Below are 24,168 nucleotides of genomic sequence, written 5' to 3' on the forward strand. Positions count from 1 at the left end.
ATGTTTTATTGAAAAAAAATCATCATGCACGTAGCCATGCATGGATGCTAGGATGCTTTTTCATTTTCTCTTCTCTTTTTGATCTCCAACCCATCTCCTTCTCTCTTTTTCTCTCTAAATGTCACCATGAAAAAAAGGGTCGGGGAGGAGATAACCCACACCGGCAACCATATTCACGATTTTCATTAAGAAGCTCCCTCGAGCCACCGTGATATCTTGGTTGGTTCTTTTCATAGATCCTCGAAGAGAGAAATAGAGTTTTGGAGATCAAGAAGATAAAGAAGAGAGAGAGAGAGAGAGAGAGAGAGAGAGAGAGAGAGAATGAAGCATGGAAGAGCATGCATCCTCCGTGCATGATCCCTTCCCTCCTTTGCCGATGAAGGTACAATGGTTGCTGAGCTTGGAGATGGAAACAACAACATTGGCTGGAGTGCCACCAGGAGCCTTCAAAAAGCCTTTGGATTTAGCGAGAAAAATGCCAGCGACGTCGGGATGAAGTGGATCAATGTTTCTCCGAGAAAGTTATTTAGATCCAAGACTTGCCTTATCAGGTCTCAACACATGTAATCTTCTCATTCTCTTCTTTTTTTATATAACTTTATTAGTTGATCTTATATATACATAGACATACATATATATAACTAGCTTCCTAGCTAGATCATATGATGATGATAATGATGATTATGATGATGATAAATTTATTGATAATTACTTGTTAGTTATTGCATTGATCTTATACCTAGAAACTGAGACATATAAGATGTGTAATTGGTGTCTACGAGAAGAAGCATCAAAGTCCAATAATATGAATACAAACAATGATCAAAACTCTCCAATAATATGCATAGAGTTACGGTGATCAAGTCGTTGTTCATTTGGTTTTCAAGTAAAGAATAAAAGACAACATTAGTGATGTATGATAAGATAAACCTTGGTATTACCTGCATCACCAGATGTAAATTATTGATTCTTTGATCGCATTATTGGTCTTGTTCTTGCTGATTAGCTTGAGCATGCTCGCTTCTATAAAGAAAGATTATATATGTCACGCCCCAACCCCAAAACCAAGCCCGCTGACAGATTGGCCGCATCCAATAGGGCTGGGCCCCACTGGGTGCAAGGCCTCAAATTTCAAACCTAGTCAGAGTCAACATCAACAGATAAACCAGAAACAATAGTACAGAAATACAAACAAAATAACGGCAACAAAAGTAATACAAGTGTGGGCTTTAGCAACCTTACAGAAATACAGTGCCACACTTAACAGACAGAAATCAGGAATATAAATGGAATACAAATCTCACTCACAGGAAACAATTGCATGGTTTACAACCTCAAAGTTTAGTTATTTCAACAAGACAACAACTACAGAAATAAGATCCCAAGAACAGCCCACCAATACTAAGCTTAATCTTCTCTTGCAAAAGAAAATCGTAATGCACATGAGCCACAAAGCCCCAGTAGGATCGTAGAAATAACGGAAAATACAGATAATTGCAGAAATAATCATAATCCAGATAGAAATACAGAAAATGCTCATAATACAAAAATAATTCTAGATACAGAAAATACGTGAAAACCAGACGTGTATATCTCCCTGACTAATAACAGAATCAACAGCTCGAGGTTGGATCTTCGACTGTGAAGTCAGAACAGAACAGATAGAATATCAATAGTCGAGGTCGGATCTTCGACTACAGTCGGAACGGACACGCATGTCCGGTAGTGCTACTATAGAAAACATGTGCACATGGCTAGGACTTACTCCTCCTAACTGGGCAATTTGTCAGGAATGAAGATGTACTAAAAACAACAAAAATACAGAGTACAGACAAAGAAAGCACCAAATAAATCGATTCACAAAATAATTAAATTAAATAAATAATAAGTATAAAATAATAAACAAAATACCAACATAAATATTGCAAGAACAAAATAAATAAATAAATAATTTACTAATTAACCACACACCATAAATACAGAATTACACGGGTGTGAGAGCCTACGTGGTTTCAAACTACGACGTTTGGGTTCAACAAATCCAGCGAATTAAGGCTCATTACAGGATCTACCCAACACTTTTCATAGATATCTCCATCCATGGATATACCAATCCATGGATATCCCCCATCCTTAGGATACAATATCCCACCAGCTAAACACTACCTTAGATTACAAGTCTTGGACTAGGCCTAAACTTACAATTAAAACTCAAGCTTACTCAACAAGAATTCAGTCAAGAATCATCCAAATCACAAAGTGATAAACTAAATTCAAGATTTCAAAGCTAAATAAAGCATCAGGACAACCATGCACATTTATATATACACATATATAATTAACAAACTAACATGAATGATTTAAGAACAATGCGATGCTTTAAAAAATTTAATTGCAACAACCAAGGAATCCTACCAAGGCTGCAGGATAATCATGCATAAATAAATACACACACACACACACACACACACATGTAATTAGATAATTTAACTAAACAAAACATGCTTTGTATGAAAATCATGTCTACATATGTGTATATGTATAAACGTATACATATGAATTACACTCTAAGTGCAAGCTTACAACATCAAGCTTACTGATTTAAATGCATACATATACACATAGATTCAATTAAAATAGCATGCTTACCCAAAGCAATAAATCAAGATAACAATACAATCCATCATCATTCAAATACCAAGCAAACAAAAAAAGGCATAACAACAAGAAGTTGCTACTAGGCTGCAAGCTTAAGCAAGAAAAATTTCAAAATTCTACAAGATCAATCCTACCTCTAAGTTCGCCGGTGAGATGCCGATAAAGGTGGTCGATTCTTCAATCGCCGGAGCTTCTAAGGAAGAGATTAGGCTTCTGGATTACAGGTTTGAGGAAGAAAAGAGAGGCTAGTGGTTAAGCAAATAAACCAACTTAAAAAAAATTGCCTCCCAAGCACCCAAAAACCAAACAAAAAGCTTCAACTAATCAGTCTTTAACCAGATTCCACCAGACCAAATCCGCAAATTTAGGGAAGCATGTGAAGTTGGTGGGCTCTCAACGGTCAAAGACTCCAAAATTTTCTCCAATCAAGCTTGGTCAACAATGCTTGTGGCAGGCATTACAATATATATATATATATATGCACATACTTATAAAATGATTGTTTTATGTATACATTTCTAAATAGTGATACAGAATAATATTTTGGAAGGCTTTACTTAGTTGGTGTTGTAAGTTGTTTGTTCTCTTAGGGCCTGTTTGGTTTGATGTAAGTAGGTGTAATGTAAAATGTTTTACATGTAAAAGCTATTTTTTGGTGTTTGGTTGACTGCAAAACCATCAATTACATGTAAAACAATTTACACAATAAGCCCATTTTGCAGCATTTCAACTTACAGCCAAATTGGTTGTTAGTTGAAATACTGCAAAACTCATCCCTTCCACTCACCCTCTCTCACAAAGGCAACACCACCACCGACGAAGCTCAGGCTAACCAATCCAACCACTCTGCCTGACACGTACTACCCATACGGCAAACGAAGCTCGAAGGAGGTGTTCGACCACTCCGCCGGTGACACGATGTGCTCTGAGTGCAGCCTCGTCCTCGAGTCTCGCCCCATTAATGAGACCTCCGAGTGGCGCACCGTTGATGAGCCTCGACTTGGTGGCCTCTCCAACCCCTGCCTTTCTGATGGTGGCCTCTCCACTCTCATCTCCTCCAACACTTGCTATGCCGCCACCGTTTTGACTCCCTCCCATCCTCCTCCCTTGGTTGCTGGCAGAGCTGTGAAGCCAACACTGATCGTTCCCTCATCATCGCCTTTCGTACCATCGCTGCCATAGCTGACAGGTCCATCTCAATACTCCATTGAGAACATGATCGAGGTCAAGCCAGTGGTTTGCCGAGATGGTTGCGAGGGCACTAAATTGCTCCGTTGGCTGCTGGGAGGATGGGGCTTGATTGATTACCTATGATATATTTATGATTAACATTAATTATGATTAACATCGATGGCATGGATTAGGCAAATAATAAGGATTAAGATTAACATGTGATAATTATGTTTTATTTATTTATTTATTTAAAATATATCTTTTATAATTTAAAATTAATATTTATAGTGACATAATTAAAAAAATATTAATTATAAAAATTAATAAATAATCCATCAATTAAATTAGTTGTTTTTGGTTAAATTAATATATATATAAATTATAAAATCTAGTAACAAATAAGGGGGTAAGCTCACCATCTCCACTTACATGATAAGTATATCTCTCAAGTTACATCAAACCAAATAATAGAAAAGTAAATACAGTATTTCTAGTTACATCAAATCAAACAGCATTGATGTAATTTGAAATACATCATTTTCACTTACACTGATTTCATTTACTGCTAACCAATCAACCCTCAGAGGTAACTCTAAGAAAGGAGAATGAAAAAAGCATCTTGCATCCATGCATGGCTACGTGCATGATGATTTTTTTTCAATAAAATATCCACTTTCGGTCCCACCATCCAAGAGATGTCTCTTCTCATCTCTACTTTCTTTCTTTTTTATTTAAAAAAAACTGAAAAGGGTTCTAGCTTCGGCTTTTTTTTAAAAAAAATATTACAAAAAAAAATTTACTAAATTACGCATGTTTGGGATTATTTATCAAAATAAGCAAGTTGGTGGAAAACGGTAAACCTTTCCCCGTTTTCATCTTTTTTTTATTTTTTTATTTTAAAATATAGAAAACGGGAGAGTTTCTCCCGTTTTCATTTTTTTTAATTAAAAAATTATGAAAACGGGAGAAACTCTCCCGTTTTCAATTTTTTTTAAAATTTTTTTAATAAAAAAAAAAGCCTCAGACAGATTCCTTGTCCTTGGTTGGTGTTGGTTGGTGTTAACTTTTTAAATATTCTCATTCCTTAGCTTTTTCATAAATGCTTTTATTGAAAAGTAAAAACAAGAACACCAACTATATTAGCCTTTAGTAACGGATATAAATATATCCGTTGAATTATTTTATTATTATTATTTTTATATAATACCCACTTCCCACTTCATACTATCTCCCCCTCCATTCTCATTTTCTCTTCAAGTTCTAATTGTGCAGGTGTTTTCTACTTACACGTGTACGGGATTTCTGTTGATAATTTTCGATGGCGTTCTTAAGATTACAAAGTGATCACATTTCATCCATTTTGTCGGAAAAAGGTAATATTTTATATACTTAGATAACTTTGAAATTAATTATTTATTAATAATTATATTAAGACATTAGTTTCACATAATAACTTTTTATGTCATAATTATTAATCGTATTAATAATTATCTTATTAGCGGCCGAAGCATGTTTAATTAGATAACACACTATATTTTTAGGATAATTTTTTTATTAATAATTGTATTATGTCATAATTAATTATTGTATTAATAATTGTTAACCTCGAAGCATGTTTACTTAGATAACCTAGTATATTATTTGGTTATTTTTTATTAATACTTGTATTAAATCATTATTTTATATTAATAATTGTATTATATCATAATTATTAATCGTATTAATAATTATCTTATTAGCACCTCAATCATGTTTAATTAGATAACCCACTATATTTATAGGGTAATTTTTTTATTATTAATAATCGTATTATGTCATTAGGTTTTATGAATAATTTTATTATGTCATAATTAATTATTGTATTAATGATTGTTATATTAACCTCGAAGAATGTTTATTTAGATAACCTAGTATATTATTTGGTTATTTTTTATTAATAATTGTATTAAGTCATTATTTTTTATTAATAATTGTATTATATCATAATTATTAATCGTATTAATAATTATCTTATTAGCACCCCAATCATGTTTAATTAGATAACCCACTATATTTTTAGGTAATTTTGTTTATTATTAATAATTGTATTATGTCATTAGGTTTTATAAATAATTTTATTATGCCATAATTAATTATTGTATTAATAATTGTTATATTAACCTTGAAGCATGTTTATTTAGATAACCTAATATATTATTAGGTTTTTTTTATCAATAATTGTATTAAGTCATTATTTTAGATAACCTAGTATATTATTAGGTTAATTTTTTATTATATTAATAATTATTATATTATGGCTAAAGCATGGAAGCATGTTTATTTAGATAACCTAGTATATTATTAGCACACCAATGTTTATGGTTTACTCTTCAATCATATTTAATTTTTCGATGGCATATGTTCTGATTTATGATTTTTTTCGTGTCTTATATTTTTTCAAGTCAACCTATTTTATTTTTCCATTTAATATGAAATTGATTAATATATAACTTTCTACAGCCTGATCGGGTTCTTAGGTGTAGACATGTGTTTATCGCAGAGCCTCCTCCACAAATCATAGGCCTTTTAAGAGAAGCTGGGTTCTATCATGCGGCTCAAATTCTTAATTTCCGAATTGATGCCGCTCTTGTGAGCGCATTAGTGGAGAGATGGCGGACTGTAACACACACATTCCACCTTACATGCAGTGAGACAAGAATCACGTTGGAAGATGTGGCACTATTACTTGGCTTACCGATTAACGGCCACGAAGTCATCGGTCAGACTTCCGGCTTAGGAAGTGCTATCTATGCAGAGTTTCTCGGAGTGGTCCCACCGTCAGAGTAAAGGAAAGGTCAGAGTATAACTCTAACGTGGCTTGAGGAAACATGAAGTAAGAAGTAGGAACTGGGTATTATATAAAAATAATAATAATAAAATAATTCAACGGATATATTTATATCCGTTACTAAAGGCTAATATAGTTGGTGTTCTTGTTTTTGCTTTTCAATAAAAACATTTGTGAAAAAGCTAAGGAATGAGAATATTTAAAAAGTTAACACCAACCAACACCAACCAAGGACAAGGAATCCGTTGAGGTTTTTTTTTTAAAAAAAAAAAAACGAAAACGGGAGAGTTTCTCCCGTTTTCATTCTTTTTTAAAAAAAAAATTTAAAAAAATTGAAAACGGGAGAGTTTCTCCCGTTTTCATAATTTTTTAATTAAAAAAAAATGAAAGCCGGAGAAACTCTCCCGTTTTCTATATTTTAAAATAAAATAAAAAATAAAAAAAAAGCTGAAAACAGGAAAATGTTTACCATTTTCCACCAACGTGCGTATTTTGGTAAATAATCCCAAACATGCGTAATTTAATAAATATTTTTTTTGTAATATTTAAAAAACAAAGCCTCTAGCTTCCTGTTTTCAGTGCAAAACCATTTTCATAAAAACCACATACGACGGGATCAAGCTTCCCGTTTTGCCTAAACATGTATATAATTTAAATATACTTATTTTTTGTAATTAAATAAAAAAAATATTTAAAAAAAATCCGTGTCTTGAGGATTAAAAAACATAATTCAAAGGGATAAAGCTTTCCGTTTTCAGTGCAAAAATGATCCCGTTTTCTATAAAAACCACAAAAGACAGGATAAGCTCCCGTTTTGCCTAAACATGTATATAATTTAAAATATGCTCATTTTTTATAATTAAATAAAAAAATTGCAATATTTTTTTAAAAAAAAAACCGTGTCTTGATGATTAAAAAAACATAACAATAATTAAAATTACAGAACCATGAATAACAATCATAATTGCACAACAGGATTCAAACAAGCTCTGTTTCTGTCAAAGCAAAATCTTATAAATTATTTTTAAGAAAAAATATAAAACATAAAGATTATAATGAACATTTTAAAAATAGACAAATAAAAATAAATATTAAGACAAAATAAAGGGAAATTGTCCATTATAATTAAGGACTCAAAAGAATAATTACAGTAAAACAAGATGTAACCATCAACGGATATTCTCATTCTCATGTTCTGGCAAACAACAATACAATCACAATAAAATAAGAAATTGCTACATAATACATCTAACAAACAATTAAAAATATATTACAAGTAGCATTATTATTTTTTTTTAATCAAGGGATTGGAACATTTTGAGATTCATTATAAATAACAGATAGGAAGGAACTTGCAGACAACATCTAGAGTGAAAAATTTACATGGGGGCAAAGAATATTACAGGTATGTTCCAAGATTAACCTTACATTATTTGGGTAATCTTGGGAGAAGTTGTGAAACATGTTTTCATTTCACATATGGAGCCACTTGAGATAACCTTTCATCTTCAAGCAGGGTGTAGGGATCTACATATGGTGGTGGTGTTGCTGTGATCTTGCTGGCATCATGCACGAAATTTGGCCCGAAATACTGCAAAATGAGAACTCTAAGTCATTTGCTGAGCAACAATATCGGGGATATAGATCATACACAGTCTTTTAGGTTTTGCAGTTCTATACTTCGTAATAGGCACACAAGAAAGAATGGAAATTGAGAGTCAGACCATAAACAGTTTTTCAGGTTTTGTGGTTCTGTACTTAATAATTTGGTTCTGTTTTAGGTATGAAAAGAATATAACAAAAATATACAATTGCCAATATCAAGTATTATTCTTTTGTTCTTATCTTAATATATGTCCAAGCATAAACTGACTTACAAACAGAGGTTTCATCTAAAAACAACAAACTATATAATATTGAGTACAAATAACTCGGTGAGTGTTAACATCTACTATTGGAAGGATTAATGGGTAGCCTGCATCTCTCTAACCTTTTGTTGGTCTTCTTCAAACTTCTAAACCTTCTGATCATATTGTTTTAATCAGAAGATGTTTTGGTTGCACTGAGAACAAGGGCAAATTATTTTTACAGACACATTGAAAAGGAAAAGTAAAAAATAAAAGTTGCGTCTAGTGTTTTCGAAGAATTTATTATAATGTCATAAAGCTTTGGGCAAAGTGATTATTTTTCTGGTTTCATCTAAATGAATCAGTGCTGGCTTCCCATATAGCCTGATATATATGATTGAGCTTACATAAATTGTTTGGATATCATAGCTGCAAACATAACACGTGGATTAGATAGATAGGTAGTATCAGGGGAGGATGACCTAGAAACTAAACCATCACTAAAATTTCAAAGTTGATCTTTCCTGTTTTGGAGCTGATTAGTTCAGGGTCATTGTTTAGCCGACTAAAAAGATTAAGCATTAAGAAGAGGGGATTAAAGGAGGATTAGCCATTAGTTAAGATTAAATGAAAGTAAGCCTTACGTGGTCATTTGGTCTTCAGAAATGAAATTAACTAATATGTCTCACAAACATTTCCCTAATCACAAGATTAAGATGTCTTGGTCACAATAACTGATACTGGACCGCTACATCTACAATACTTCAGTCTTGAGTGTGTTTGACAATTAATCTTCAGCTAAAGGCCCTTTGGATCAAATTCAGTACAAAGAACCATCCAACTTGTGTTTTCCTACCTTTCAAATCCTAATAGGAGGGTTAGCTCGGGCTACCCCACAACCAAACATAGCCAGTGTTTTTTGACTCAATTCCCAATAAGATGTGTAACAATAGATGAGATAACTATAAATTTGATAAGAATCAAAGGAAAACAACTAAAAATTTATTTATAAATTAATCAAAGAACACTGACTGGCCAACCTCTCCAAATCTCTGACCACAGAAACAATAAACACGACATGATTCTCATCTGACTGTTTAACCCCCTATTTATACTTAAACTCTAAAAGGTCTAAAAGGCTAAATTACTAATTTACCTCTGACTAACTCTTTAATCCTGGTTAACTAATTCTTTAATCTCTGACTGACCGACTCTTTAATCCCTAATGTAAATCTTTATAGGCCAAGCCTAACAAATCATGTGAGTTGTCCAGTATACTAGCACTTTAATATTTGACCATAATCACCGCTAGTCTTTAGTTAGAATAAGCATAGGAGTCCTTCACTCATATGCCTTTGCAATGATCAACAAACCCAAAGATCTCCATTTTCCCATATCACACCTGACAATCCCTTAATTCCCGTCAGTAAGTGCTATGAAACTGTGCTATCTTAACTTCAAACTAAACTACCTGCAAAATACAAAACACAGATAATTATACATCTTAGATCGAATTACCCCGTAAAATTCCTTCCTTGAACACTTAAACAGTTAGCAAAACATTGGCGTCACATACATAAAATAAGCAAGAGAAGGAAAGAGAATGGGTCAACATGAGCCACCACAAAAATTAACAAATTTATCAAAAGTAACAATATCTTCATCTTACCCATCAGCAGTACAAACATTCCATCATTTGTCTAACATAAATTGCTAGCAGCTAATACATACCACACTTACTAGAGCAAACACCAAGAGAAAAAGTTTATCATACAATTGCAACAATAAAAGCAATAATGTATTAATGACTTACAAAGTACAGAGCTGCAAAAGAGGAGACTGTGATCAGGATCAAAGGCCAAAATCCCAGAAAGAAAGTCCCTCCAATTGTCAAAAGTATTTTTGCCCGAGGAATCAATCCCTAATTAAAACAAGGATATTCATATTCACATTCACATACTGATGTCAAATCCAATTAAAAGGAAAAGAACAACCATCTGGTCTGACCATGTCCCAATAGACAAAAAGTACCTACCAACCTCTAAACCTCTGGCTAACATATGTAAACAAATATAAGTCAAGATAATTTTAAACCCAATCTAAAGATACATAGACTAGCCCATTTATTACCTAACTCCGCTAACGGCTAACTAGTGATGACTCTTCTCCCACTAGGTAAATTCTTTTTGAGCAGAACAATACTTTTATTAATTTTGGGTTGCTTGCCATATTACACACAAAAGTATTTTGCTTATTCAAGTTCAGATCAAAGCAATAATTACTTCATCCAACAACCATATCACACCTAGAGAACAAAAACAGGTATGAACCAAGCTCCACAATCTCCCTAAAAATACCTGTCAGAGTTGATTAGCAAAAAGAAAAAAGGTAACAGTTCCATAGCTTATTCTAGATCTTTCACAATACTTGTTCATTCATACCCAACAAAAATTATATCTTTTGGACAAACTCAGAAACAATTGCTCCAAATGGACAAAAATTTTACATCAACCGAACATAAGGTGAAGAAAACCAAGCCCAAACAACAAACACTCAACTATTCCTCAATGTAAGAAATTCCAATTATTCTAACCATCCTTTTCATAGTAATAGGATCAAGACCTTCATTTCTAAGTATTTAGCTCTCCAACAAAGCAAACACTAGCCCATCCAAAATCATCCTCCAATCCACAAGAACCATCCCATCCAATATCCTTCACCAATCAACAACAATCAATATAAATATCTCATAGAATCACTGCTTGAGAACCCAAAAAACCATAAAAAAAAATTCAGGAAACTAAATCATACCACAGATTCTAAACAAAGAACCAATTGATATACCCAAAGAACACAGACCTCAAGTCCTTCACTGTTCAGTGCCATGGACTTCTCCCTCTGATTCAACACCGCTTTGCTAAAATCAGCTTCTGCAACACCATTCCGCCTCTTCCCACGGCCACGCTCCCCAACACCACCCTCTTCCTCCACCTCCGCCTCCCGCTCCTCCAGCAACGACCTCTGCGTCATCCCCCTCCGCTTCAACTCCTTCATGAACAGCGATTCCGGCTTCTCCTCCCCTACAACCAACACCATCCCCCCCAAAAAAAAAACATCAAAAAACCAATCAAACATCTCAAAACCAGATTAAAAACCCAGTACCATTCGATTCACCATCAGAATCCTGAAGCTGAGAACGAAGGACAAGAGAAGAAGCCCGCCGCCGAGGCGGCGCAGGGCGGAGGCGGAGGAGAGCCGGAGACGAGATGCCAGATCGAGAGATATGGATGCAAGCCATGGGAATTCTAGGGTTTGGAATTGGCGGCTGATAAAAGAGAAGAAGAGGAAAGCTCCGGTGAGAAGAAGCTATTTGGAGATGATGATGAGTATAATAAAAAAATAATAATAATAATAATAATTAATTAATTAGTTAATTAAGAAATAAATGAAATAAATGGGCATGTTTTAATTATTTTTAAGGTGATATTTTTATTTTTTAATTCTTTTTTTTTAATTTTATTTATTTATTATTTATTTATTTATTTGTTATTTTATTTAATTGTGGTTGTGAAAGTTGAGGAAGAGTGAAGATGAGTAGCTTTGGTTGCGGCCACGTTAGGCAAGCTTGCATGCATCTCAACCGTTGAATTTTGCTGTTCCTGACCCTGCTACTTGTCTACATGGCGTATAGATGTATGTGAAACGTGTAAACAAAAACAAAATCAAATAAAATAAATTATAAATTATAAATAAATATAGAAACATAAATTGAGAAAATTACTGAACTTTTTTTTTTACATTTTTATTTATTTTAATAGAATGTTGTTAAAAAAATATTTTAATAGAATATTTAAAAAAAAAATATTTGACACGGTACAAGTGAGCCAATCACCAGAGAAATTGGGTGAGGTGTTTTGGAGATTTAATAAATTTTGAAATTTTTTTTTAAGGAAATGAAAACATTGGAGGGTTTTTCTGTTACTTTCTTATTTAAATATAAATTCTCTAAATTTTAATAGATATATATATATATATATTGAACGAAAGTGCATATATAACTCTTAATTTATGCAAAACATATTATATGAACAAAACATTGTTAATCGATTAATATGGATTTGATAATATAATTTATAAAATAGACCAGCATTTAACTTTATTATTTGAGATCATGATAATCCTCCCACTTTTTGGTTTCAAGAATGCTGGTTATTATCTTTACTGCCCAAAGCTAATGCATTCCACTTATTGAATATGGTTTATGGCACTCATTTACCATTCTACACAAAGTCTATGGAACTCTTTTACCCCCAAGTACAATGTAGGTAATATAAGTCACTCTCATTATTGATTCAAGTCTGGTCCAAAATCAATGTTTAACAAACCAGTTCAAAGTTCAACCCATACAAACTTTAAAAACCAGTTCAAAATTCAACCTATACAAACTTTAGAATGGATATGAATTTCATTTTTAAGTGATGGACCGGCCTCCCCACCCATGAGACCCATTGAATTTATTATTAAATAATTTTTAATTTAAAAATTAAAAATATTAAAAATGAAACAGGTCGGTTTAGCCCACTTGGGTCTTGCAAAGGAAGCTATTGCAGTCTTGGACCGTTGCTTGTTTGCTCCCCCTCCATATTGGTTCAGCAATAAATCTATATTTTTGTTTAAACCAATCTAAACACAGAAAAATAGGTTTAAAAAGAATCTTCATTTAAATATTTAACCCGAAGAGAGATGATCCACGAAACCGTGATAGTCATCATAGAACCGAGATGTGACTCAACCTAATCCATTGAATTGCCTCGATTTAATAACTTCTAAAATAAAGGGCATGAATCTTTTAAGATGATTATCAATAAAAAATAATAAAATTTATACTCATGGCTAAAAATGAGCCACGTCTTGATTCCGTGGTAGTTACCACAGAACCGAGTCCTACGGTATAAAAATTCTAACCCGTAAACCCAGAATAAAGTCAAGTCAACTCATACAAACCCAAAGTAATCTTTTCCCAGAATTTGCAATTTTCAGATATAAATTCAATAAATTATCTCCCCTAATGATTTTGTTTTTCCCTTGAATAAATCACATAACTATGTAAATAAATAAAAAATAATAAGTTTGAGGAATAAATAATAACACAAATAGAGAACATTGTTTTGTTATTATCATGCAATTGTTCTGACCTGAATTGACTGGAAAACAGAAGGAACAGCAGAGGAATGGCTCAAATCAGAGACTACCAGAATAACATCTCCAACATTCACAATGCTTCTCTTCTTCACTAGACTGAATGTATTCTTGATATTTATTTCCATGTCTGCTGATAATGGCAGCTCAAATGGGATGATTCCCCAGTTCAAGTTCATCGCCATTCTCGCATTAGCATTGTCTGTGAATGCAAACACAGGCGGATTCGGACGATTACGAGAGAGTAGTGATGCCATCAGTCCATGCTTAGTGTATACGAAAATCGCATCGACACCCAGGTTGTTAGCTGCAAAATTATAGATTTATGATGTGCTTGGACTGAAGATGAGTCGAGGAGAGAAAAATGATGTGGTGTCAGTATTAAGAAGTAGAAAGTAGAGTACCCATTTGTACAGCACAGTTGCAAGTCTGCTCGGTGACACGGTCGGGCAAGGATATTGCCAGTTGAGGTGGGAAAAGATTTTTTTGATTTTCTTCACGGCTCCAAAGTTCCATGCGTCCACTTGTCATACGCAAGACGGAGAGAGCTTTATCGGCATAAGATCCAACTGCAGACTCACCAGATAACATCAAGGCATCTGCATTTTGTCTTACAGCCTGGGAAACATCTGCAACCTTAATATAGAAAAGAAATACATTTCACGTCAAATGGAGAAGAAAAATGAGAACAAAACTAGTGCAAGAAGCTAGCAAAGTGGAAGTTAGTAAGCTGATACTGAGGCGATGCAATGAGCCCAGGTAATTATTAAAATACACAAGACTGTAAACAAGGAAATTCAGAATCAGATGAAAAGACTGATGTAAAAGACTGATGATCTAAGCTACCCCAGAATAAAAATTTTAATTCTGTTTCCAGAATAGAATTATGATAATACTGAAAGAATAACAATTTTTTTTTCCTTTTCAGAATATTCTGTGTTTAATCTTAAGCTTTTATAGCTGTTAGATTAAGCTTCCTATATGGAGAAGTTTCAAACAAGCAAGCAACTCACTTCATTGTAATGGCCTACTGAAGAAGTAAATTGGAATCAGGATTATGCACAATCAAAGAAGATATTAACAAAGAAAACAATCATACCTCAGCTCTTGTTGGGGTTGGATATTCTACCATGGATTCAAGAAGTTGAGAAGCTATAATCACAGGTTTGTTCAGCTGCCTGCACATAAGGGTTATCTTTTCTTGGATGGTGGGGATCTGCTCAAGTGGAACCTCGACACCAAGATCACCACGGGCCACCATGATCCCATCAGATGCCTCTATAATGTCAAGTAGATTCTTAAGAGACTCCAGGCTCTCAATCTTAGCCAGAACTTTAATGGAACTGTGAGGTTTCAAAATGACCATTAAGATGTTCAAAGAAAGATAATAATTCAACACAATCAAATGAATTAAAGATTAAGATAGATTCATTGAGTCAAGCAATAATGCCTATAACAACTGCTTATTTCTGCAAGCAAAACTGAAGAGCAAAGAAAAGCCATTGTGAAAACATATCTTAACAGAGATATCACCAAACAGTATAATCAAGACAAGTTCATGGTACCCAGTTTCTAACTCCAGATAAAGAAAAAACAATAGCTATGATATTGCAATGTAAGACTTATCAAGACAAGAGTGGATCGTATTTCTCAAGAAAGTTGTCACTTAAAGATGTTTTAAAACATTTTGAGTGCCCTTAATAAGCTGAATATGACTAATAACGCATAGCTGATGTATAGTTTACACTGATTGAAGAACTCAGAATATAGACATAAGTGCAACCCAATAGTATGCCTGATATGGAGGACAAAATATTATATAATATTCAGAAAAAGAAGCGCTTAGTTCATTTATTCTGTTATTACCAAACAAAATTTAAAGGAAATAACAATTTATACTAACCAAATTTCCTTAGGTATACCTTGCCCTTTTTAAGTATTTGTACTCTGTTGGTTCCACATGGCGATTTGATAGCTTCATGCATCACCAACTAGAGCAACTGACTCAAAAAATAATTCAAGCAAGGAACTCTCTTGATTTATTTGGGAAGAATGTATAGGATAGTTGCATAGATGGGTTGAAAAGGAAGCTGAAAAGTTAACTTTCTGACCTAATATCTTTATCCTTCCTAGTAGAGCCAAGGCAATATGAAATTGATGTAAACAATTTAATAGTTACAATAGTTCTTCCATGACAAAAAGTGCAACAAATTTCATGTTGCTTCTTAAAAAACAAACAGTTAAGCATATCATAATCTCAAGATAAGACTCAAGTTATAAAAGTGATTCATGTAAGGATGCTGGATGGAATATCCCGAAGTCATTTCCATACACTGTGAAACCAAACTCAAATAGCATTTGTTTATAAGGATGTCTCATGAAAGTACGAAACTCACACCAACAAAAAATCATATTCACACAAAAACAATATTTGATTAAATTTCAGAAGTAACAATTAAAATTGTCACTGCCTATCTCTATTTAAAAATGGTTTGAAATAATTGCCTAGCAAAGACAACTTAAACCTTAGTTGTTGCTACATGAGGCCAGGGAGATAGGATTCAATTTCAAATATGAACAGTATCCATAGTGCAAGACAGTTTCACTTCCTATCTGTGAATATAAACAAATCCAAATTTATAGTTCAGCTAACGGAGGTCTATTGATAAAATGTAAAAAGCCTCTAGTTGTAGTCTAAAATTAATTGGTGAGGTCCAACATGATTAATTCACAATTCACATAATGGAGAATGGGTTGAACATTTTCAAAGGTCTAGTTGAATTCTAAAATAGATGCCACAACAAAGTGCAGATGCACCTAAGGTTACATTTACTTGTAACCACTAAGCACAAACATGATTTAAAACAAAAAAAACAAAAAACAAATACTCACTCTGAAGATCTTTCAGAAAGATAGCTTTTGAGATTCTCAATGTCATTAGCATCCTTTACAAAGGAAACAGCAATAAAATCAACTCCTTCAGAAATTCCGAATTCAATGTCAGCCCAGTCCTACATGCATATATTTTGGTAAATGGCCATACACCAGCAAGCATATACACATAGGAAAGGATTGAACTCAAGACTAATAACAGGCAAAACAATTACCAACAAAAAGCAGCTTGTGTTACAGTTCAGATTCATTTTGAAAATAAGGGGGAAGAAAGCATTTTAGTTCTTTGACCATATTGTTCCAGGTTTTAGTTTCAATACTTTTCATGGATTTAAAATCCAAGCAAAATACAGAACCAGAGAAAGTAACTAGTCTGTCCCACCCCACAACCAAAAAAAAAAAACGCAGGAAGGGGCTGGTAAAAATTGGATAACAATGAATACTAAAATCAGTTATAAATCATCCATTGTAACGAACACAAAATTTTTACTCTCATCACAAGTAACCATTTTCTTCGTTCAAATGAAATATACAAAATAACAGACATTTAAACAACATCATGCTACTGGAATACATTTTTTTTATCATTATACAACTAATTGGCACATGATTCACACTAATTGAACAAATTAGACAGTTACTCGACTAATTACTTGCTTATCAAGTTTGCCGAACTGATTGATATAAGTCAATTTGTGATGATTGGTACATAATTGGACATTGATTTCACTAACAAATTATGTTTTCTCAATTTGGTCAATTAAATTGTTCTCAATCTCAGCCAAAGTATTACAAAAACAGAAATTAAAATTAATATATTAAAATGATTATATAGTAATTTTCTGATCTTATCTCATCTCATGGTTTCATTTCTCAGCTTGTCAAACCCCATAAAGAACTTAAGATTTCTTGTAAGATAATTTACCCCTTATATTTTTATATTCCCTTCCTCTTTTCCTTATCTCCATCCTTAATTTTGAAATGAAGTTCCAATATTCTAGTAGATAATATTAATCTGCAGATCAGCCTATAGGTAACCTGGAAAAACATATTGGAAAAAAGGCTTACCTTTGCGGATAAAGTTGGGGGCCCAACACTCTTCCCAACAAGTTCACCGTTCCTCCGGAATGACAACTTGGCTCGAGAAAGAAGCAAACCTGGATCAGAGCATTTACACAGCAAATCATTCCCTACCTTCTCTACAACTTCAAAAGTTGCCATCCCACCATCTACAACCACTTCATCGCCCACCAAAATACCTGAGAAATGACACTAAGAAATTATAAATGAAACAAGTTTTCAGTGTTGGGGTGATAAACGGAGTCATTTTTTTAGTCTAAAACCACTCCATCAGGGACACTCATATTAGCTGTAACAAAAGAAAGAGTGACTTCCGCTAACATCAAGGAAACACATTAACTTCTCAAACAGTAAAGAAAGCAATTCTACATAATTAAATACCTTCAGCAAACCCTTCATAGTTCACTTGAACTGTGCATGGCCGATAGCCCTCAAACTTCTCGGTTGTAAATAACCACATTGATCCATCCTGCATTCCAACAAATTCAGGCCACAATGACAAGAAGAATAACTTCTTACTTGAAAAAAGGGACAAAGCCATTACCACATGGTCCACATCTATAATCAAACTAAAACTTAGATGACAACTAAAACTGCAGAACAGCAAATAAATACAAAGAGAATAACACATAGCCTTGAAAAAAAAAAAATCGTTCAATCGAATTCAAATGCGCAAAATGAAAAGAAAAACCTCAGCTTTGACGGATGAATCACCCCCGAGACCGACCATATGCATCTGGCTCCCCTCGGTATCAATCATCACAGCAACACAAAATCCTTTCTCCTGATTCAACCTCCTTATTGCTCTAATCACACGCTGATGCCACTCCCTCGAGTTGTGGCACATATTGAGCCTGGCCACATTCATCCCTCCAATGGCCAGCTTCTCCAATCCTTCATCGGAGCTGCAAGCCGGCCCCACGGTGCACACCAGCTTCGTCTTCCGCAACCCCATGAGCCCTTTCTCCTTGAGCTCCGCCTCCGAAACCACATCAACACCAATAGCAGCTCCTTTCTTCTCCAACACCGGTCCAGCCGCCGCGCGGACTCCAACACGAACCCTAACCCTAGAATTCCCCAAAGCGCGAGCCGGGAAGCGGGTTTGAAGGCGGATTTGCCCGCAGATGAGAGGATTGGTGATGGAGGCCGCCATGGATTCAGGGGATTCTTGGGAAAAGGCAACGAGATTTGGAATTTAGGGTTTATAGTCAAGGGTTTCGATGCTTTCAAAGGATCGAAAGAGAAAAGGCCTCGTTTTTAACGACACTGTACGAATTTGAACACTAGAACGGGAAAAATGTTTCAGTTGACTTGTATTTCCCGCCCTCAACCGGTTGGATCCGCTACATGATATATTGTACATCTCACACTTAGAATGGGACACGTGTCCAACACATAGAGTGTTTTTTTTAGGAAATTTGTGTAATTATTATTGTGCATTTATCAGTACTGTTTTGAAAATATCTCAACCTAGAAGCCACTAGTAGTCTAATATTAACTCACCACAAATTTCAGACTAAGGGTTCAACATTGTTGTTTATCCGCTGCATACTCAGATCTTGCAGAAAGAATAATATTCTTTGTTTCGACAAAGTTTTACCATTCCCAAAATATCTCTACAAAAAAGCCACTAGTGGCCTAATATTAACTCACTACAAAGTGCAAAAAAAAAAGAGTGTTCAACTGTTGTTTATTCACTGTATACTCGATATTAGTGTGGGTTTCTTAAGAAAAATTTATCATTATGAGATTATGGTTCTTAATATATCATCTTAAATGTACGTTGCAAGTCTTCATTTCTTCGTATGTTAGCCATCCCAATATTAGTAGGGCCTTTAGTGCCCACCCCACACTAGGAATCTAATAGTAACTCACTACAAAGTACACAAAAAATCGGGGGTTCAATATTGTTGTTTATTCACTATATATTCGATCTTAATGTGGGTCTCTTGCGGGAAAAGCTATATTCTCCACTCCTATAAAGTTGTGTAACAAGAGAAATTTATCATTGTAGGGTTATAGTTCTTGATATATCATCTTAGGTATACGTGGCAAGACTTCATTGTTCTGTATGTTAGTCCGTCTCACATTAGTAAAATCCGTATGGGTCATCGTTAAACAACCGTAACTGGTGCACCTCCGCACCTAGGAGTAAGCCGGGGTGATAAGTATAAGCAATTTTAAAATTTTAGTTTAATTTAGATTTAAAAACAAAAGTTCTAAAAATCAATGATATTTTGGAAATTTAAAAAAACTCAAGAATTGAAGGGATCTGTTGACTGCTGTTATTTTTCTCTAAACAATATTTTCAATTATATGCATACAAGAAAACCCATATATATATTAAGGAAAAACTCTAAAAATACAAATTATCAAGATAACACTATTAAATATAAATTTTATGTTTAAATTGTTAACTTTATTCAATCATTTTAAATTGAAACTTATCCAACAAATCCCCTGATTTTGAATCAATTTAATAGCGTAGCACATCAAAGCAGGCATTGTGTTCACAAAGTTCAAACGTTCAGTAACCATAATCCATAAAACACTATAATGGATTAAAGAAGATAACTGATCAAAGTTTAGCACACATTCAAGTATTCTCATTCACAAAGTCAGAAAATCAAGTTTTCTGTAACATGAACAATCAAAGGTCAGCAAACATTCAGTAATCTCATTCACAGACTTAGAAAATCAAGTTTTCCGATTCATAAACAATCAAACTTCAGCAAACATTCAGTAATCATTCACAAAGTTAGAAAATCAAGTTTTCTAATTCATGAACAATCTCAGAAAATAACAGGGAAAGAACAGCACAAAACTGTTAATGTTCTTTACTACACTGATGAAGAAACAAGATGGTCAATAACATTTCTGTTATTCATTAACACATTCAGTAATCTCATTCAAAATGTTAGAAAATCGAGTTTTCTAATGCATACAAAATAAATGTTCAGAAAACATTCAGTAATCTCATTCACAAAGTTGTTAATGTTCTTTGCTACACTGATGAAGAAACAAGATGGTCAATAACATTTCTGTTATTCATTAACACATTCAGTAATCTCATTCAAAATGTTAGAAAATCGAGTTTTCTAATGCATACAAAATAAATGTTCAGAAAACATTCAGTAATCTCATTCACAAAGTTAGAAAATCAAGTGTTTAATTTCATGAACAATCAAAGTTCAGACACAACATTCAGTAACCTCATTCACAAAGTCAGAAAATCAAGTTTTCTAATTCATGAACAATCTCAGAGAAACAACAGGAAAAGAACAGCACAAAGCTGTTGATGTTCTGAATTCACTACACTAACAAAGAAACAACATCGTAGATAACATAACCGACATACAGCCACACAATCTAAGTCAGAAACTATATAAGCAGTTAGAGAAGAGAATAAAGTTCTTTCACTTCTTTGTCATGGAGAAACAACTTGGTTTCTAATTCTACTTGATCGCCTCACTGGAGTCACAGCACTTTCATCCTTTGCTCCCTGCGACAGTGACACCCAAAAATTTTTAGTCTTAATATCAATCACAACACGAGAAATCAATGAAATTTTTTACCTTTTTAGCTGACAGTCTCTCATATGTTGTAAAGCTTCCATAAGAAATGGAAGACAATGCACTAGAGTCCCTTCTGAGACTTCTCTCATGGCCGAGAGAATCTTCCAGCTTCGCTCCCCTTGCCCTTTGCTGATCATAAGATGTTTTGTTGTTTAAGCTACTGCCATCAGAAGAACCTGAATACCCCGCCATTTCAACCTCTTCTGTAAATTTTTGCATTACATTGTCATATTTATCATCGAGACCATGATTTCCATCAGCAGAAGATTTTCTTCGATTTAAGTAGAGAACAACAATTGCACCAATAACAGCTATGACTGCTACGAATATTTTGGCTCCATGATTCATAATCTCCTTCGATTTGAGAGTTGAGTGTTTGCCATCAAACCCGGCAACAGGCAACATTTCAACAGTGGAATTAAGCACATGAGTATCTATTTGATTTTCCACCATTCCAAGCTCATCACTCACAGGATGGATACCAAGGAGACTTTCTTCAGTCTTCCTTTCCATCTTACTTGCAGCAGCCATAGAATCTTCTTTTGCAGCTTTGATAGATTGTTTGCCATCAAAGCCAGCAACAGGCAAAATTTCAACAATGGAATTAAGCTCATCAATATCTTCTTGATTTTCCACAATTCCAAGCCCACCACTCACAGGATGAATACTGAGAGGACTCTCTTCGGTCTTCCCTTCCACGACACTTGCAACACCGGTATAATCTTCTTTTGCTACTTCTTCCACTGTTGGCACCTCATGATCATTCTCAAGCACATCATGAAAGGCCACTAGTCCCATTTCTGATTCATTCACTTCATCAGTTTCCTCCACTTCCTTCACCTCAGGTTCAGGTCCAAGAAATCCCCCATTCTCCAACTCCTCCACTTCTTCCTCTAGCTCCTCTACATCCTCAATAAGAAATTGCTCTGTTTCAAGCTCCACATTCCAATGTTCCTGGTTCGGTCTTGTTTCACTGAAGCTGAAAAAATCAATAGCAACGTCTTCATCAGACGCTGTTGTTGATATGTTAGGCAGATGGAACACCCCAAAGTCACTGTCTTTTTGAAGCCAAGGCATGGTAGCAAGATAAGACATGGTATTCACAGACCAATGACTCATCCTATCACTCAGCCCTTCAAGATTGAGCTTGGCAAATGCTGCAATATCAGTCAAATACTCTCTAATTTCAACCTTTGCCAAAGACCCTTCTTTCAACACAGATGATGGTGAAACAACAAGCGGTGAATCTGATAAGGGGATACAAAGGCAAGCCATTACCAGAACCAAAAGAAAAGGAACAAGTTTAGACCTTGAAGTAGACCGAGTTGTTTGGATGTGAACTATCTGTGGTTTTGTTTCACCCTGAACTTCTTCTTCTTCTTCCTCCTCCTCCTCTTCTTCTTGAGAGCTCTTCTGAAGATCAGAGGATTGCATTTCTTCAGTAATATCTGTGAAGCAATCTGACAAGAAGCTATCATCTGATATCCCATCTCCTTCAGGTTCATCAAAAAAGGCCACATCTTTCTTGAGATAACACTTCTCAACCCGACGATTTGGATTATAGCGAAGGAACTGAGGCCGAGGGGAGAGGTAGTTGGTCAAAGGATCATAAGGAGGAAGAGAATCACACACTGGAGAAATGGGAAACTTAGGAACAACAACATCTTCGCTGCTCTTCTTGATCTCAAGATCCATCATTCTAGTCTCGGACTTCGGAGAATCCGAGACCGAGACCGAGACCATCTCATTTCGGTCACCAAGAATCCTCCTCCTCGGCGATGCTGCCACCACCTTGGAAGAAGCCGAGATGGTTGGAGCCATGAAGTTCTTCAAAGAAGCCATGGCAGGCGACTTCACCTTGCCTTGTCTCAAGCTATGTTGATCCCTCTCATTCTCCTTCAGCTCCAAAGAAGCACGCAGGGATCTCGACGGCGTCCCGGCCTTCGATCCTGAGCTCCTCTGATGAACATCTACACAGTTGAACCGTTTGAAAGATCAAAATCAAGAAGAAACACAAGAAAGAAGAATCAAGAACAAGAGAAGACATACCTGGAGAGATTGAATGCTTAGAGAGGTTGTGAAAACTTCCACTCTTTCTGATGCTGGTGTCTGGGGTTTTATTAGAGGGAGTGGGAGAAGGAGAACGAGAAGCCATTAGGGTTTAGGGGTTTGATCTTTGGATTGAGATCTGAGAAGAGTTTGTGGAAACGGGAGAGAAGGAAGGAGATATCAATGTATATAAATGGGGTTGTTTCTTTATCTGAATGGCCAACGGCTAGGAGGGATTCTGTTTGAATTTTTAAATAAAAATTGACCGTTGAGGCAAATGACCGTTGCATTTGGAGAAGGTATGGTCTTGGGCTTTCTGATTTATTGTAAGGCCTTCATTTGGAAATTATTTTGAGTCTTTTTTAACTATACACCCTTTAAAATTTTGGAATTTCTAATTATGTTTGAAGATTATTATTGAATTTCTTTTTACATATATAGCCTTCTAAAGTTTCATAATCCATATATACACTCTTATGAAATTGTAAAATTCTTGAAAATGTTTTTTAAAAAAGAATATATATTCAATAAATAAAATCAATGTAAAAATCTTATTTTAAATAGTTAGTTGATATAACATTCCCCTTTCGTTTCAAAGGCAAAAGTAATCCATCCTATATAGCTTGTCTATATTAAAAAAAAAAATATATATATATATATATATATTATTATTATTACCTTCATATTTACTTATCTTTGACTATAGGAAACTCTCTCCACATTCCGTATCAAATTAATTCACCGGAGTATAGAATAAAACTTTTTTTTTTACATAGTGGACAAGCCACACTGATATAGGTTTGAACCAAGATAAAATAACATTATCCATTTTTGTGGGGTAAGCAAGCAAAACCTCAATTACTTACTA

The 24,168-nt window shown here is 34.4% G+C and overlaps 3 protein-coding genes across 4 annotated transcripts; all 3 read right to left on the minus strand.

The window, feature by feature from the left end:
• Positions 1–7,851: 7,851 nt before the first annotated feature.
• On the minus strand, positions 7,852–11,887 carry LOC120278053. Of its 2 annotated transcripts, none has more exons than XM_039284951.1 (4): positions 11,680–11,887; positions 11,365–11,585; positions 10,319–10,426; positions 7,852–8,249 (listed from the first exon to the last, which is right to left on the minus strand). In XM_039284951.1, the coding sequence occupies exons 1-4, from the start codon at positions 11,801–11,803 to the stop codon at positions 8,127–8,129; spliced, it is 576 nt and encodes a 191-aa protein (XP_039140885.1). In that variant the 5' UTR covers positions 11,804–11,887; the 3' UTR covers positions 7,852–8,126. The 2 variants fall into 2 exon arrangements, with proteins under 2 accessions (XP_039140885.1, XP_039140884.1); XM_039284950.1 differs by having other exon boundaries at positions 11,668–11,887.
• A 1,683-nt stretch (positions 11,888–13,570) lies between these two features.
• On the minus strand, positions 13,571–18,938 carry LOC120276663 (pyruvate kinase isozyme A, chloroplastic-like). Its single transcript, XM_039283331.1, has 7 exons — positions 18,368–18,938; positions 18,058–18,145; positions 17,665–17,855; positions 16,597–16,715; positions 14,804–15,047; positions 14,109–14,340; positions 13,571–14,011 (listed from the first exon to the last, which is right to left on the minus strand). Exons 1-7 carry the CDS (start codon positions 18,827–18,829, stop codon positions 13,683–13,685), a joined length of 1,665 nt encoding a protein of 554 aa, XP_039139265.1. The 5' UTR covers positions 18,830–18,938; the 3' UTR covers positions 13,571–13,682.
• Positions 18,939–20,892: 1,954 nt separating this feature from the next.
• On the minus strand, positions 20,893–23,452 carry LOC120276846. Its single transcript, XM_039283569.1, has 3 exons — positions 23,301–23,452; positions 21,252–23,221; positions 20,893–21,178 (listed from the first exon to the last, which is right to left on the minus strand). Exons 1-3 carry the CDS (start codon positions 23,404–23,406, stop codon positions 21,104–21,106), a joined length of 2,151 nt encoding a protein of 716 aa, XP_039139503.1. The 5' UTR covers positions 23,407–23,452; the 3' UTR covers positions 20,893–21,103.
• Positions 23,453–24,168: the final 716 nt, after the last annotated feature.

This window comes from Dioscorea cayenensis, chromosome 15 (assembly GCF_009730915.1).
Source record: "Dioscorea cayenensis subsp. rotundata cultivar TDr96_F1 chromosome 15, TDr96_F1_v2_PseudoChromosome.rev07_lg8_w22 25.fasta, whole genome shotgun sequence".
Lineage (NCBI taxonomy): Eukaryota > Viridiplantae > Streptophyta > Magnoliopsida > Dioscoreales > Dioscoreaceae > Dioscorea > Dioscorea cayenensis.